Consider the following 18,225-nt stretch of genomic DNA (forward strand, 5'->3'; position numbering starts at 1 on the left):
ACTCAAATTATACCTTATGCCTTCAATCTCCTACTTAATTAGACTTCAGGAGAAAGGATGAGATGCAATGCTCACGTCAATGCACCATCAAGGACACTTCAATGTAAGACAACTACATATTACTAAAGTATAACAGTTATGTTCTTCATAAATTTCCTCATTCCTTACAAATAAAACTTAGCATTCATGAAAAATTTCACAATAAGATAAAACTGGTATTTAACACTGGAATATTTAGAATATGTAATATTTTCTATTATTTTACAAAGCTTATTATTTCTCTTGACTGTAGAACAGAACTAGCCTCTTTAGATGCTTATCTAGCTGTTTTGGAAGCAGCAGAGCTTCCAGTTCTTGATGCAGGAAATGCTCTTTCCCAGAAAGAGCAGTGTGCGTCAGGCATGACTACAAGAAAAAATGAAACCAAACAAAAATAGATGTTGTTTCTATCTAGGAGAGCCTAGATAGCTGGCTTTCAGCATTTCCAAAGCATTTTCCTCGGGTGAAGCAGCTTCTATGATTTTTGAAGTGGTCTGGAGTTCATTTAACATTTGCAGTGACACGTTACAGTGTTCATGCTGGAAACGTCACTCATGAGGTAATGCTTCACTTATGGCTTTTACAGGCTGGGTGTTTACAAAAATTCTACAGTCCAAGTTTACTCCTGACTGACGCTGTACTTTATGGGCTGCCAGAGATGGAAGAGATGTTATCCAAGTATAATCTGACTTTTATATCCTTAAATAAAAGTTTCAGACAGATAATATACAACATTCTATTCCTGTCCTGTAGCCAGGGTCATGGAACAGAGTCTGAAATCAAAGCACATGTTCCAGAACGGAAGAGACATTCCTCTCTTCCTAATTTATCTCAAATCTAAGAAACAACTGGCAATTTTATTTTTTAATAATAAAAAAACCCCTCCTTTTAAATAGTCACAAAAGCTTATGGGACTAAGTAAGAGCAAAAGTGTGTATGGGGAACAGAGAGAGGGATTATGCCTCTGGAAGTGACTATTCTCAGAGGAGGAAATGCCTTAATCTTCTCTGCATTTGACTCGCCAAACTGAACAGAATCAACTTACTCAGCATTTACACACACTACTAGAATTTTTAAGGGTAATTCAAAATCAAATGAAGTACCTGTAGCTAGAAATTTTATCCTATGCAGTTTAATAAGGCAGCAAATTATTATCACCACTAGGAAAGGCTTTAATTAGCCCAAGCCCAAAACACTCTAAAGGCTTAATAGTGTAAGTATATCAACAACACTGCTTACAATTCTTCCTCTGGTGTTAAAAAGCTTGCCAGGGATCCAATTTACTATGGAATAGCATGTTTGGAAGAAAACACAACTTCATTTTCTGTCTGCTTCAAACATAGCGTTAGGAAAGTAATCTGGTAAGGAAGACGACATTAGAGAGGAAAAGGGTTGTGTTCTAGTTTGTGAAGAAAACTGGAACCTGCAGAGCAGATTGTTTTCAGTTTAAAAGCAACACCAGAGGAAGTCTGGTTCCTCTGCACCAGAGCTCTTGGAGCTCTTGCCAGCTTCAAATGGAGACACAATTCTGACTTTAGTGTAAGTGCTCAAGGCTGACTCCTGTCAGGAAGCTCTGAAATCTTCCAACACAATCCAGTATGAGTAAGTAACAACCATTTCTGCAATTTCTCTAGCATCCAGGCAGATCTAAACATTTTGGAAACTAGAGTGAGCATTCAGGATTTGTAACAGGAAAAGTGGTTTTACACAGTAAAAAAAAAAAAAAAAAAAAAAGAGTTGACCTAAGTATGTGGGTGTTCAGTTAGTCAGTTTTTGGAAAGGAACTTGTTTGGTATTTAGTCGTCCTGAATTTGTTCCAGTACAGGACAGAACAAGGCTGGGATTTCAAAAAGAGATGACACAGAAAGAGATTACTCCAAGGGTAAGAAATACCACATAGCAAGGAAGATGCAGCACAATAAACAAGTGAGTTCATACTATCAGGATCTCTACAAGTTTTGATTTTCCAGATTTATACCTAACACACACAAGAATGAGAGAACATTTCCACAGCTGAGAAGGCTGTGATGAAATAGCAGTAAGAGTTGGAAGAATCTGGTGCCTAATTACAGCTAGTTGGGGTTACAAAGATTGAAGGAAACTAAACCAAAGGAAATGATTCACTTTTTACATCATGTCAGTGCTTTTATAAAAACAAACTCCAGCAATATTAATGCAAGTTACTCACAGGAAAAAAACTTCATTTTTCTTTCTTTCTCACAGGCAGATTTCTGTTATTTTCCTCTTGCACATTTTGGTACAACAAAAAGGGCAGTGAAATCCAGAGAAAGCCTAAACAAACCTAACCAATTTTCAGAAGTACTTCTGTGCTCTGGCAATGCAAAAGAAGCTCAAAGCCTGAGATTTTGAGAGCTCTCACTGTGCCTGTACAGTGTAAATACTGGTACCTATGTCCCAACAAACAGGGAGAGGGGAAATCAGTTGTAATGGATCCTGATATAAGTTTAAATATATACGTTCTACTTGAAATAGAAAAATCACTAATAGCCTTAGGAAACTGTGTTTCCCTTACAGCTGCTAAAAAAATACTGCTGCTTAACACAATATTTTAATAAGCTAATAGCAAAGGTAATACTTATTTTGTGTTTCAAGAAAAATATTATTGTTGTCCTTTATGTTCATTGCTTCTGCTTACTACCTCAGAACATATATGCCCTTAAAGTCAATCAGAAAAAAAAAATCCATTTCTAAGCGTCAAACATCTATTTCTGCAACAAGTACTGTAGTGCAAGCCAGCCCAGCCACACTGACCCAGAAGTTGTCAATTACCTAAGAGCCGGGTGTGAAACCTCTCTCCTAATTTGTAACATGAGTGCAAGCAAATATTTGGTGAAAGGGTAAGAGCTGTTTGCATGCCCCAAAGGCAGAAAACTAAAGATTTCACAACTGAAAACTGTCCATTGAGACCACATTAACTTGGGAAAACACTTCCCCTGACCTACCTGTTCCTTTGTCCGCAATCCTACCAGAAGCTGCCCTGTGAGTTCCTGAGGCTCTCACTGCAGCCCTGCCTCTCCCGCAGGCTGTACCCAGCCTGTGCTCTGCTCTGCTCCCAGCCTGGCCTGCACAGGCTGTGAGTCACAGAACCACAGAACCATAGAATGTTAAGGGCTTGGAATGGACCTCAAAGCTCATTTCATTCTATCCCCCTGCCCTGGGCAGGGACACCTTCCACCAGAACAGTTTGCTCAGGGCCCCATCCAGCCTGGCCTTGAATAACTCCAAGGACAGGGCATCCACAGGCTCTCTAGGCAGCCTGTTCCTGTGCCTCACCACCTCACTGTAAAGAATTTCTTCCTATTACCTAACCTAAATTTTCCCTCTTTCAGTTTGCACCCTTTCCCCCTTATCCTGTCCCCGCAGTTCCTCACAACGAGGCCCTCTCTGCTTCCCCTGAAGGTCCCTCAGGTACCGGGAGGGGCTGTGAGGTCTCCACACAATCTCTCTTCTCCCAGCTGAACAGCCCGACTCTCTGGGCCTGTCTCCGTGAGGGAGGTGCTCCATTCCTCTTAGCAACTCCATGGCCTCCTCTGGACTTGCTCCAACAGCTCCAAACCCTTCTTATGCTGCACACCCCAGAACTGTGTGCCACAGTCCAGGCTGGGTCCCACAGGGGCAGGGCAGAAAATCACCAGGTCAATCTGAGTTACACGCAGCACTGTGAATGCACTCACTGTGCCTGATGACAAACACAGCTGTTTCACTATCTTCTTCTGTGGTAAGGGAAGTGAGAGACACCTTTCTGTTTCACTGGCATTTCAGTTAAGGACTAGGCTCAAAACTGGCTGCTTGGACAGAGGATATTCCAAAAGAAGATGGAAAAGAAATAAAATGTGCAACTGAAAAATACTGTTATTACCAGCATCTACAAAATATACCTGGACTAAAGGGAAAAAAAGTACAAAGAAAAAACATATTCAATAGTAATAAAGTATTTCAGCCTGATCCCTCAATATATACCCCTGTCTCATCAGGCATTATGACAAATGTTACTCTGCTGTTCCAACAGCAGAGATAAATGTACTGTTTCCACCCGACTTTTTTAAACAAGGACACAAAAAGACAAACAGTACAAGCAAGGACAAATTTCAGAGGACATGTGGCCACAGAAGACTTCAGCAAAAGCTCTGTAAACAGCAAAGAAGAACTGATAATCCTCCCTCCCACACACAATAAATTTACAATGGACAGACTGGCTAGGTCTGTGTTTAGCTACACACGCATTTTGCAGTGGAAAGGTTGTGACTTGCATGGCTCTGATGATCCAACTAGTGAGATTTAAGTTATCATCCTCTTCTACTTTCCAATTCTTTCTCAGTAGTAAACTACTTCACAAAAAGAGAGTGTAGATCAAATCAATATGACACAGATGTAAAGTCCTACTTGCCATATCTTCCCCTGCATTTTCAGGGCACAATGAAAGTAAATAACTGAGGTACAGTTGGTGCCTATATAACTTAGGTCAGAGTTACAAGGTGCTTATATAGCTTGAGTTACAAGATATCAATATAACCTGATATATCTATATTACTTGTTATCAATATACACTAAATAATGACTTTTTATATATCTGTATAACCCGAATCATAATTTTTTCAGGTTATATAGGTATAAAAGTTATCTATACAATCTAATGGCTAACTAGTATATACTATACTATAACTAGTATATGGTTAACTTGTTGCTTAATGCTGAACAGACAAAAAAGAAGAAAAAACTCACCAGGTGGATAGCTTTAGAGATAGGTAAGCATAGTACTATTGAGAAATTGTCAATTGTAAAGCCAATTAGCCACAAAATAAAGAATTCAGACCAGTTAAGACCAGACAGACCAAGTAACACCATAACTGCACATGCTCCAAAGACAAAGTTGAAAAGCTCAGATGTGAAGAAGACTTTGGTAGCCATCATCAAAGATCCCCCATGACCCCCAGATTGGGGAGGTGCAAATGCAAAAGAACTGCCTAATAACCATGAGCTGATACCATGTAAATTAGTTCTGGCATGTATGTGATGGTGTTGTAGTGACACAGTGACACTGAGAAACACTTACTGTATAAATACACCACAGCACTTGACAAAGGGGGGTGAAATCCCCCTCACTGCAGCACTGCAATAAACAAATACCTGCTCTGTAGACTCTGCTCTATGGGGGTTTTATTTCCAGCCCATCTTTTGGGCATCACACTGTTTTAGTTTTCAAAGCCAGATGTAATATTCCTGTTGCTGGCATATTACTGGATACTGCAGATAAAAGTTGCATTCATACTTTCTAACTAACTTTTTGCTTCCAACTGCTAGGTGCTTCCCTGGGCCTGGTGACATTCTTTTTTATCTATTTTCAGATATTGTCAGCACCAGAAACATAAGCATTGACAAATGCTTTGTTTAAGAATTCTTAAACTCACTGTTCAAGAATTAGGGTGCTAATCTCCCCCTCTTATGCTGCCAATGATCATTTCAATGATAGCCTTTGACAATGTAAGGAAGTTAGGATGCCATGTGCTTTTTGTTTTGCAAATAAAGATGGAGAAAATAATCTCCCTGGGTAAGTGTTTTTCAGAATTTGATCCACAGAAAATGTACTTATGCTTGTGCCAGTGCTAAATATAACTCTCCATGCCTTCTGGGAGCCTGACTGGTTCTTCAGCTTTCATTTTGGCAAGAAATGCTGCCATCAATTTTACATTTACCTTCCTTGCTTTTCAGAAACTCCATCATCTCTCATCATTCACATTAGGGCGTTTTATTCTCAGACATGGGTCATCATTTAGGCAGTGAAATTAATTACATACTTAAAAAAGGAAGAGGGCAGAGTAAATATTCCTCCTTGTGTACTGCACCAGTAGTCTTTTGTCTAACAAAAAGTGTACTATAGGCTGGGAGAGATTTTTCTAAGAGTTTGCTTGTATGGGTTTTCCAAACTTCTGCAGGGACAGTCAACAAGAAGAGCACTAGAGCTGGAAAATACACCTTCCTTTTCCTCTTAGGAGTTCATATTCAAAGGCAAATTCCTCTCTTTTTCTGACTAAGCCAAAATATATACATATATTAGGCTATCTTATTTGCATTTTGAAGAAATTCTCTCCTTGCAGACATTCTGATATACAGATGACTGGGTGTGCACTTAAAAACCACAAGTTTAAGAAAGTTGCCCCCACCCATGGTCATTTGAGATGATAACCCCTGAGATTTCAAGCATGAGTCATCTCTGTTTTTCATTTCCATTGTGTAATACAAATGCTTTGAGGGTCAATAAACAGTAGGAGCCTTGGGAGCAAGCGCAGTTTAATCTTTTGAACAGATTCACAGTATCTTCAAGTGAAAAAGTGATGATGTTTTTTGTATGTTTAAGGAACTGCATTTTATTGTAGTCTCAATGCAAAACTTTAGCAGTCTATTGCTTGGTTCATGTTGAACCTGCCCCATTACTTCCTAGCTAAACACATCTAGATTAATTTCTAAGTATTCATCACCTCTGGATCCATATGTGAAATTCCCAAGCTGTAACTTATCTAAGACAGGACTACAGACGCAACATTTGCTGAACTGACTTTAAACTTTTTGTGAGTGAACTTGCTTTCTGCTACTTTCATGTGCTTTATGGTAGACCAAGATACCTTTAGGGTACATTTCTGTTAATAACATTATTTGGCATTTTCTGCCAAGGAAGGCAATTTTACTGCCGTACTGTTTCATAATAGTTCTTTGATTTTTATCTGCATTTCAAAGAGGAAGTGAGGTGACCAAACAAATCCCATTACATTTTCCCCTACAAGGCAAAGTGCACATTCAAGTTTTTAGATTTAACAGCTCTACACAATATTTTGTTCAGAGGTACTCTGAACATAATCATTCACACTAAGAACACAGCAAAAATTACCACATTTGTTCAAGATGTCATAAAAAATATGCAAGGAAAAAATACCTCTGAAGCAGTTTTAAACACCAAAGTTTTGAACTTTACCACCCCCCAATAAATGTGCACTGCACTCCTTATTTACAGACAAGTGTTTAAGGTGTACAGTTGCAAAGGCAGAAGCACTTGATGTTCTTGCTCCAAAATATCCAAGTGCCATTTGCAAAGCAGCAGAGAGGTAGAGGATCACACACTCCAGGCCTGAGCTGGAGCTGGCTCTGGCCAAGGAGCTGTGTAACCACATTACCATGGTCATACCTGTGTTCATGTCCTACCCCTCAGCAAAACACACTAGCACAGGACAGCTGGCTGCTAGCACAGCCACAGAGCTTCCTGAAAGAAATTTGTTCAGATCCTGACAGTCCAAAAGACAAAAAAGTGTGTGTGACTATTTGCAGCAAAGCACACAGCTTTGATGGCATGGCTTTTGATATTTAGCTAGCTAGCAGGATAATTTTGAATTCGAATAAAGCAGCAGTCACAGTGGCAACTGCAGAAGAAAAAACTGTGCAGTATGAGACTAAACAGACAGTAAAGTGGACTCGGACAAATTCTGAAGGAAGTTTCAAGAGGAAACTGACGCTGTTGACCATTCCTTCAACTTATTTTTAGGAACTTTTTGTTCTGAAAAAGGGACTGAAAAGTCCTTAGCATGACACAGTGTATCACAACAACAATTCATGGTTAGTAATAAAAAACAATTAGTAATTTAGTTTATTAATAAATGCAATGATATTCAAAAAGAGAGAGAATTGGCAATCCCAGAATGGCAAAATGTAGCACACTCATACAAGGAGAATGCTCTGCATAATTTTCTAAGGCATAACCTTGCTCTGAGCCCTATTCCAGTCCCACAGTCTCACCCTGCTTTTAACTTAAGCACAGCGAGCTTAGTTTCACTTTCTAGTTGTTCCTCTTGCCTGTGGCAATACATTTCATAAGGAAAGCCCTTTTGACTGAATTGCTCAAACAGAGGAGCTCATAAAAATGCAGAAGTATTTGCATGCTTATAAAATAAACAGATAATCCATTTTCATAATGAAAATTAAATGCATCTGTCTAACAAAGGCACAAAACCAAGGCCATCAAGTTCAGAATTAATTTACTCCGTGTAAATACACAGTATGAATCAGCAGTACATACAATTGCCTTCATGGAAAGTAATGTGCAGAATGACAAACTAATGAGCTACCATGAGCAGATAGAAACTACTCTGTCCTTCCTACTTCTACATATGGTGCAAAAAGACCACAGACACCACAAACCAAGATCTCTTCCTTATTTTTATTTTTTTTAAATATTTTTCTACCATTTTGCTCTTAGTTGACATTACCACTAACTACTTACTCTTCTAGATAACATTCAAAGCCATAGAAAATACTCTTGTAAAACTACACTTTACCTATACAGTATTGCAATTCTTTTAGTATATGTATTTTCATTGTGTAAGAAAACCAAAACAAAAAGTGCCATACTAGGAATAGGAAAGACGTTAGAGAGGTTAGATCTTAAAGCAGTTTAGGATACAACACAGCATCAGCAAATTACTTTGCTGAATTGACAAAAACATGATCTCAGAGTAAGGGAGACTCCAAATGAGAAGTGAGCAGTGCAACAAGGGGGCTGGTTCCTGAGTCTTCCACTTCAGGCTCGTGGCAGGTAACTGAATGCAGTTCTGGACTGAGGTGGTCCCCCCTGGGCTGCACTGGCTGATCCCCCGGGCTGCAGGGTTTGCAGGCACCCGGTCACACAACCTGTGGTTGCATGGGCTGTCTGACCCCATTCACAATTCAGTCCCAAAAAGTGCCACTGCCACAGAGGAAGTGATCACCTTGGTTTAGTTCTGCTGAAACACAGTCCTGTGCTTTGCAAGAACTTGAAATAAGCCTGAAAACAGAGCTATGGTTGAATAAAGTAGCCTCTACCTATTTGTTGCTGCCCCAGTCCATCCCCTCCTTTTGCCAGCAGCCAGAGTGAGAGACTGCTGGCTGCAGCCTTTGCAAGCTCAGTGAATCCATGGAAGTGTGCTGGGGGGAAAAAAGGCAACCAGAAGCTGTACCATGATATATAATCCAATTTATCTTTACTGAAAGCCAAAAAAAACCCCATCCCAAGCCCAACCCCCCATTTTTTAATGCAAATTTTATTGCAGATTAATTTTATACACTCCAAAATACTTGAACAGGCATATTTTTTATTTGTGGAAGTCAGGAGTTAGCAATTTTCCTAATCCAAAGTGACTGCGTGGTAGCTGGCTGCCAAGCTGTCAGCTTAAGCTATGAGACCAATGCCCTCATTCATAAATTTCTGGGATTTTGCTGTGAGCCATTCAGCATGCTGTGATACACTGTGTCCAGCTCCTCAGACTGAACTGGCATATTTGAAATAGTGACGTTTCACAGGCTGCTCAACTCCTCTAGCTACCAAGACAAATGGGAGAATTACTCACTGTGTATTCTACTTATCATGTGCTTTAGATAAACTGAATTTAATATGATCTTCTCCAGAACTATTGCATGTATGACTGCTGGGGATGAAACAACAAAGTACCCGATGGATCACTTAGACAAGGTGAAGTGTTTCAGTAAATCCAACCAGTTATATCAATTTGCCTTTTTTTTTTTTTCAGACAGACACTTGCACTCTCTTACCAGCAAGGACAACACAGACTCCTTGTGCTCTTACCAGCTTCCTTCAGCCCTACCTACTCAACAGGACACTGGTGTCAGTGAGCATTTAAATATGCAGAGACTCATTCTGCTGTATGTGCTACCTGCCGTAAATATGTGCAATTAAATGGTGAACTACAACACAGGGTGAAATTAGAGGAAACACTTTGTAGTACTTGCCCAACTTGACAGCAGTGAGTGCTCTTTGTGTTTCACTGCATTTGAGGAACTGACAGTAATCATTATTTACAATCTTCTGTTTCTCTAACTACATCCTTCTTAATGTACTTTTCGCTTCAAGTTGTACAGTGGCTCCTAGTGCACATAAACAGACCTAATAAATAAATTACTGTTTTGTAAATTATAACATCTCCAATCAAGACTTGTTGCCAGATAAGCAATCGCTATATGAACACAAAAATGTATTTGTTTTGAGAAAGTTCTTATTTTAGCAAACACTGTGGTACAAGAGGCTTGCTATGGAGCTGAGTAAGCTCAGTGTAGAATGGGCAACTCACCTGCTCAGTCTCCAAAAGTACAGCACACCTTCAGCTTTGTCTTGAGAGACTAGCAGGAGATTCACTTTTTTTTCAGGCTAATCAGTACACTTTATCCTGAACCACAAAGGATAGCTCTGATGTTATAGCAGAGCACCTGCTCTAAAAAATTCAAGCACGAGAATCAACTGGTGTGCCCAGTGGGTGCTGTGGAGAACACAGAGATGTGGAATGAAGGACACCAGGCTCCTCCAGAGCCTGCAGCAGGCTCCTGGTGAGAGCTGCCTGCACTGGGCAGACACTCACACAGTTTGCAGCTGGGGGCCTTCAGGTGCCACAGCAGGACATGGACAGGCTGAACAACAATCACAGGAAAAGCTATCAGATAGAAACACCACTGTACTGATGTCTGTAAAAGCACCTGTGCAACTGAGGGACAGTAACAATTCACTTGCACTAGGAGACTGTTAAAGCAAACCTAACACAAGTGTTAAGACTGTTCTTACTGTGCTGTGTGACAAAGACTTTCTGGCAGCTTTGAAACAAGTGCCTTAGGGCACACAGGTGCTCTGAAGAAATCAGTTATTTGCTTTATATTTCTTTTCCAAGAACCTGAACTGGGAAATATCAAATAAACATGCTTATAAACCACCAACACAGAAGAGAATTTTCTCTTTGTGGTATTACACGTTCAATATTATAACTTTTTCAGTTCCTCTCTATGCCAATTTTTTTTTTCTGTGAGCAGGACTTCTGCAAATAAGGCCCATAAAAAAGCTTAAGGGTGACTTACCAAGAAGGGCAGTTACACAGCTATTTTAGGGGCTACTCTGACAATGAGCTGAGTGGGTGGATACAAGGGATGTATAAATTACAGCAGTGCCAAGGTGAGCAGAGACACGGCTGAAAACACCACTATTTGGGGATGGGAGGAAATACTTCAGGAAATAAGGAGCAGCATGTGGATGCTTTGACTTTTTTGAGTTGGGATGTTTGAAGGTCAAAAATTTCAGCACAGTAATTAAAGTGTTCAAGCTCTCAGTCCCCAATAAGCCCAACCCCAGTGATGTCAAACCACATGTGGGTGTGTAATGGGCACTGCTGACAGCACCAGAGCCCCAGTCTTGCACCCACAGCACACTCAGACTGCCATGCAGCAGTCAGTGAGAACCTTAGCAAAGGCTCTACTGCCACTCCAGTTACTTCTCTAAAGTTACACAGCAAACACCCACACAAGCAGCTGTATGATCTGGATATGGAACCGCTGAAACCGAGCCACTGCATGTACAGAGGAAATCCTCAGTGAAGGTGTGGTGCAGGATGCACCTCTTGTAGCTTATAATGTGCCAAAAACAGTTTAAAAAAGCACCATCCTTTCATGTTACTTCAATCTACTTCTCTGTCTCCTAGAATATGTCACACACTAAGCACAATTTAAATTAAAATGTTATGCAGTTGGGTGAAGCACCTTGCCAAGTGGAACAAAGATCAGAGATTGTACAAATACTACCTTCCCTTTAAAATAGGTTTGCACTGTCTTGTAAAATAGCTTTAAAAACCCAAACAAAAAACAGGTCTGCTGTACAAATCTAAAGAGCACTTTTGCCAAACATAACCATTAGTTTAATGTTAAAACTTTTACATGTTGGCCAAGCTCATACTACAACAAAGGAAGGGGATAGGGTAAACGTGTCATTAACATATATTTTAAAAATCAAGCATTCATTTATTATTAAGTTTAATTTTTTTTTAATTACCTTAAAACAAGCATTTCTGTAACTGCCTGGGTATTGCTCACTTACAATCTTATTTTTTGTAGTAAGGGGAGTTAGAACAGAACACTACCTCTGCATTATTAAAATGGTAATTTAAACACCTCTTAATTAGTACAAGCTGAAAGAGAACAAGTACTGGGATGTAATGTGCTATTTTAAGTCTGTCCTTGCAATGTTAATTTGTTTCTATTTTCACAGTCCTTCAAGCACACCTAGATTATTTTTTAAATTGATACACATATTAATATTCTAACTGCCATTATACACCTACGCTATAAAACATCAGGGTTTGGAAATAAGGGCACTTTCCCTGTACACTAACAAAAGTGATGAGCAAAAATCATGCAATGAGCTGCAGCATCATTACAGCTCCAAGTGAAACAGATATGTATACAGGTCTTCTGCTCTGAGTTTTGACTTTTAAAGCTGTCATGGCCAGACCAATGAGTTTATAATAAGAGCTTTAAAAGAAATATAAACCTGTTAACCTAAAAGGAAAGTTGCAAGTATGTTTTTAAAAAAGACACTCTACTGCTGAAGCAGTAATGCACCATAGGGAATCGACAGTCATCTATACACATGGAAGGAAATCCTACAAATCCTAGTACATCAGGTTTTGTCCTCACGGAACAACACTGGTATTCAAGTATAACAGATTTAAGAGTCTCGGATTTAAAGTGATAACTAAGGATCCACCTTGGATCACTTTAAATCCAGGACTCTTAATTCTGTGATAATTGGTAGATCACTTTATCTCTACCTTGGAGATAAAGATATCTCACCTTGAAGCCTGATGAACTCCCAGATGTACAATAGCCCTTAATTTAGTATTAACTGTACTATAAAAGCCATGCAATTTAAAAAATAATTTCTCAATATCTAGGATTCCTTAAATCCACTTTACTGAGGTTGAAAGTACCCTTTGATTTCAGGGGCAAGTCCAAGTGCTTAGTTCTATCTGAATCAAAAAAAAGAAAAAAAGGAAAACAATTCCTCACATCTTTCACATTACATAGCTGTTACTGCAAATGTAAAGCAAATAAACTGCACACTGACGTTCTGAAGCAGCAGCATTTGCTCTGACCTCACATCCATCCTAAGCAACTCATGCAATCAAACTTTAAAATTCATCCATTATACAAAGTGACAATCTGGCAACATATTGGCTGAAGGAAAACACTTCCCACTCCTCCCAGTCCCATGCCCACAGTCATCCTTCCTTGCTTGTTCTGCTCCTCCACTTCCCAACACTGCCTGCGCTATTTATTTCCTTACTAAAAATTTGTTCAATGTGCCTTTGAGTTTCCTGCTATATTTGGGATCATCGTAAATAACTCTCCAGACAATTGTACCATCAGGCCTCACACTCGCACACTCCTTGTAACAAAGCTCTGCAAGCTCAAGGCCTCATGCAGCCTGGCTTTTGACATTGCCAGGGTTGGGGCATCCACAGGCCTCCTGGGCAACCTGCGCCAGCATCTCACCATCCTCACAGTAAAAAAAGAAGTTGATGCCAGTCCCTGATCAGTCCTGACCCAGAAGCTACTCTGGGCTGTGGCAGCATGTTGTGATGCACTAGATTGTTATTTGGATGCTGCACTGGGTGTTGTGTTATACAAATGTTTCCCCCCTTTCCTCAGATGGTTGTTCCCTTGGTACGGTGGTCTGTCCCCTGTAGCCCCTCCCTTCGCCCCTTCTCACTGGTGTCCCCTTGGCTGCAGCCTTCTGTCCCCGCCTCCCATTCCGCGGGTATAAATGTCCCTTGGGTTTGGAGCTCTTCCTCTTTATTCACCTGGAAGCCCTACGATGCAGATGTCCCCTTCCAGCTAATAAACAGGACATCAGAACCACGTGGAAAAAGAGCGCTTCTCGTCCTTTACTTCGTCCATGTAGGATCCGTGCAGGCATAAATCCCAAACTAGCCGGGGGGATTTACAGCCCGAAACCCACAGGTTCCTTCAGCAGCACAGGTCAGCAGCAGCACAGTAACCTGCAGAGGAGACAGCCTCCCTATCTAGGGCAACAACAACAGCGCGAGGAATTTCCACCCCCACTACTCATTCCTAACCTCTGTCTCACACACTTGGTCAGGTAAATAATGTTATGAACACCTGGCGCACAGTCGAAGCCGTATCTTGATTACGAGTGCACTTCATTTGCAGCGCTAGGTAGGGACTGACAGCCCTGATAAGAAGTGGGGCAGGCACAGCAGAGTGCTATAGTTTATTTACCTTCTGCCCAACCATTTCTGCTGATCCAATGCAGATCACACTAGGTACTTTCTGCAGAGAAGGAAACTGAAACCACAGCTCCTAGGCAATGCTGGCCACTGGCCAAATCTTTTTCCAAACAGTGTCTTTTAGGTTGTGTCCATATAAAACAAGCAAAACCAACTCACAGCTCCAGCATGTCCAGGACTAAGGCAAGGTCCTCCCCAGGCACCACTCAGACCACAGAGCACTCTGAGAAAGGGCCTTGGCGCTGCCGGGTTCCACAGGTGTAGGAGAAACCTGTCACACCACCTGAGTGTGTGCCTTTCCTTCAGTGCAACACAGGTCACCCTGGGACAGTGGCCACAGAAGGAATAACCAGTGCTGCACTCATGCTCTTTGCATGAGCCTACCTACAGAGTTCAACATTTACAAGAAACAGACAGCTTCTAGGAGTGTCAGCAGATTACAGGCAATCCTAACTTCCCTCCCCCACACTCCCCAACAAACCAATAATAATCCCTATCCACTGTAAACATAGCTCTATCAGCAGGGGAGAAAAATTTTCTTAAGCCCTCCCTTCCATACAGCTGGTCCATTCCAAATGGAAATGTGAAGGGCAGTAATCCCAGTTACAGGGAGGAGAGGATGAGGCTTTGGAACAAAGATGAACACCAAAGCAGTCACTCTGCAGCTGCCCCAGAAGGCAGTAAAATTAAACAGTGTGGACAACTTTTGAGATAGGCCTTCCACAAATAAGGCTGAAGACGTTGGACCATCTGAAAAACAATCCAATCTATGAACAAACAGAAAGAAACCATAAATTCTGTTTCTCAGGAAATTGCTTTCCTCCTTCCATTCAACTTCCTTGTCTCCTGAGAAAACAAATGCCCTGAAGCACAGTGACCACATGCTTATTTGAGTATACTACGAAATTCCCCTTAATGATTAACTCCAACTCTTTTTTAGTTTAAGCAATTTCTTACTCAGAAGGGCTTCCTTATAAAAAAGCACTCATTCATTTATCATGTTAACTACCTAACTCCATTTATCATTAACTTCAATATATTTTCTGTTTAAAATATATTGCATGTTTACTTGGCTCAGGCTACTGTTTGGTATTTAATTTGAGTAGTAGCTTCATGTACAACAGTGTAACAGGCTGCATCTATTTTACTAGGAATGTATCATAACATCACCTGGCATATACCTGTATGCAAAGCCTTGCCTTAGCAGTTTGTTAGGAAGTGGTTTCTCTATTTTTATAAAAGGGCTGAAGCATCACCCTTGCATTAGGAGGTCACCTGCTGAACTCTGCTAATTTATGCTGAAAGTTTATAGCTGCTGCTGTTGGATTATTCAATCAGCAGCCAACGGGCAGCACCACCACTGGCAGGGCATGTTCCAGAGAGCATTAAAGGTAACACATGAGTTAACTGTGCATGAAATGCAAACACCTAAATAATGAACACTTCCTGACACCCCCCACCACAGCAGGGTCCAGGGGGCAATTGTCTGTTTCAAAGTCACACAATTCTGTAATTTAAGACAACAATGAAGGGAGAACTGATAAATACAAAGAAGTGAGAGCTATGTTAAATATGCATTAAATAGTTTCCAAAATAACTTTTATGAGGAAATATTTAAGGCTTCTGTAGAATTGTATTGAAATTCAAAATTTGTATCCATGCACAAAGAGTAGAAGAAATAAAAATGGAACCTGTCATCCTGTCAGAGACAGCGGAACTTTGCTACCTGTCTTTTAATTGGGTGAAAAGACTGAAGACATTAAAATCTTAAACATATCTTAGAGAAAAAGAAAATCCACGTCTTCAGTCATTGCAGTTAGTCTGAGATGACAAATTCCAAAGATTCAAAAAGCAGAACTTACAGAAAAAACATTGTATGTTTCTAAGGTCTATCTGCAGTTTCATTTGCTCATTTTTGCCCTTGAAATTGCAAGGCTACAACTGCAAGTTTGTCTATAACAGTAAATGACACCACACATCATATTCTCATTTTCTGCAACAATCCAAGATGCAAAGAGGACCGAGAGAGGACATGAGCAAGGACCAACATTATCCTTAACCTGACAAGCATCTTTTACCACCATCAGGGACTTCAACTGTCCATTTATATAAAACATTCCTCAACACCAAAGCTGTCTGTAACCTCCATCTATATTTAGTGAACATCCTCACTGAAACGTTTTGTATTATCACTCCTTTTTTTCTAACATAAATGTTCCATGTTTCATATTTCATTTTTTTCCAAATGTTTTATGCTATAAAGGTACAATATGCTACAATTATTTCATTACAGGACTGGGCAAACAGCAGCACTGGATCAGGATAGATCTGTGCAGCCAGGGCAGGAGAGCCCTGCACATGCACTTGCTTTTCAAACAAGTTTCAGAAATCCACAAAGGGGATGCTCTACAACACCAAAAAGCAAAATCTATCACAGAGGAACACGACAACAAAAATATTCAGCCAGTTTCTTGCTTTCCTTGAACAGGTGTTTTTGTGACGTGGAGCAGAGAAGCATGCGCCGAGCAGTGAATCACCTCTCCTCATCAGCATCAGCCCATCTCCCGAGCCCAGCCTCCTCCCCTGCATCCAGGCGGGGGGCGGAGGGCTGCAAGGGCCGGGGGGCTCCGGGGGAGGCCAGAGCACGGCCGAAGCACCGGGCAGGGCTCCGGGATAGGCCGGGGATGAGCTCTCGCCCGGCGCGGAGCCGGGAAGGAGCGGGGGGGGGGGTCCGGCTGCCGGCGGGAGCGACCGCGCTCGGCCCCGCGGGCTGCGGGCGTGACGGGGAACGGCGAGATGCGCCAGCGCTGCCCCGGAGCTGCGGAAAAGACCCGGAGCGGAGCCCCGGCCCGGGGCGGTGCTGTGTGGGGGCAGGGGCGCTTCCCGCAGGGCCGCCCGCCCGACGCCCCCTCGGCACTTCCAGGAGGCCTTTCCGCGCCGCCACCTGTTCCGGGCAGCGGCCGAGGCAGCTCCTGCCCGCCCGTACCGGAGCGCCGAGCCCCGGCGCATCCTATCGGCCCGGCCCCCCCGAGCCACGGCCGCGGGGACGGACCTGACCCCGCGTAACCCCGCTCCTTCCCCGGCTGCCTCCGCCCCGACGGGAGCCCCGCGGGCCCCCGGGCAGCGCCAGCCCCGCAGCCCCTCTCCGTGCGCGGGGCCACCCTCCCGCGCCTCGCCGCTCCCCAGATGCTGCCGAGCGGCAGCGAGGAGGGGGACCAGCTCTGCCCCGTCCCACCTCACCCCACTGTATCCCCTCCCCTCACCTCACGCCACTCCATCCCATCCCATCCCCGCTGCGCAGAGCCCGCGCTCACCGTGCCCAGCCCCGGCGCTGTCGGCGGAGATCACAGCGCTACCGGCGGCGGTACCGGCTGCTAAAATGGCTGAGGGCGCGGGGGAGGAGCGAGCCCCGCGCTGCCGCCGCCAGGGCCGCCCAATGCTCCCTCCCTCCCTTCGCACCGTGACGCGCTGGGGAAGGGGCGGAGGCGGCCGCGGACCCGAGCCCGGGGACCCGGTCAGTGCTGCCGCCGCGTCCCGAGGTGACCCCGGGATTCGCAGGCTCGTGAGGGGGTGACACGGGAGCCCGGGCTTCGGGCAGGGCTCGGTTAGCGCGGCCCCTCTGCGGGGCTTGTCACAGTTCCGCTGAGGCTCAGGAGCAGGCCGCGGGGCAGGCCGAGCTGCGGGCGCTCGGCAGTGCCTCTCCAGGAGCCCCAGCCCCGACCCCCGGGCAGCGCCTCCCGGGCAGGCTCCCGCTGGAAGCAGCAAGCCCGCCAGTCCGGATCTTTCAGGCTGGAACAGACAGCTCAGATGTTTGTACCCCAGTTTTGGCTCCTGACAATCTGGAGACCACCAGGCCCAGTCGGAGGCCCCTTTCGTCTTTATTCAGAACACAAGGAACGGGTTTCAGCAGCAGTGCTGACGAGAGCGACTGGGATTACTCACAGCGCGGTTCAAAAAGCCAGAGGCTACAAATATCCCCATGATTCATGCAAAAGTTTGCCAGATGGTTTTAGCTGTTTTGGAGTCTGAGGCTTCTTCGGAAGAGAACTGGCACAAAATAACTTGC

The 18,225-nt window shown here is 43.0% G+C and overlaps 2 protein-coding genes across 4 annotated transcripts in view; one reads left to right on the plus strand and one right to left on the minus strand.

Annotated features, from left to right (window-relative positions):
- Positions 1-10,498, plus strand: part of NXT2 (nuclear transport factor 2 like export factor 2) — an 85,184-nt gene extending 74,686 nt beyond the window's left edge. Inside the window, exon 4 of the mRNA XM_038164661.1 lies at positions 9,609-10,498. Within this exon, the coding sequence (XP_038020589.1) occupies positions 9,609-9,775 (167 nt within the window). The 3' untranslated portion in view covers positions 9,776-10,498. The remainder of the gene's footprint in view (positions 1-9,608) is intronic.
- The window catches only part of ACSL4 (acyl-CoA synthetase long chain family member 4), a 36,310-nt gene extending 18,696 nt beyond the window's left edge, over positions 1-17,614 (minus strand). Inside the window, exon 1 of one of the 3 annotated variants that reach the window (XM_038164656.1) lies at positions 17,474-17,614. The gene's annotated coding sequence lies outside the window, so the exon portion shown is untranslated. The remainder of the gene's footprint in view (positions 1-17,473) is intronic. The other 2 variants (XM_038164658.1, XM_038164657.1) reach the window with 2 other exon arrangements.
- Positions 17,615-18,225: the final 611 nt, after the last annotated feature.

The sequence above is a fragment of the Motacilla alba genome, chromosome 4A (genome assembly GCF_015832195.1).
Source record: "Motacilla alba alba isolate MOTALB_02 chromosome 4A, Motacilla_alba_V1.0_pri, whole genome shotgun sequence".
Classification (NCBI taxonomy): domain Eukaryota; kingdom Metazoa; phylum Chordata; class Aves; order Passeriformes; family Motacillidae; genus Motacilla; species Motacilla alba.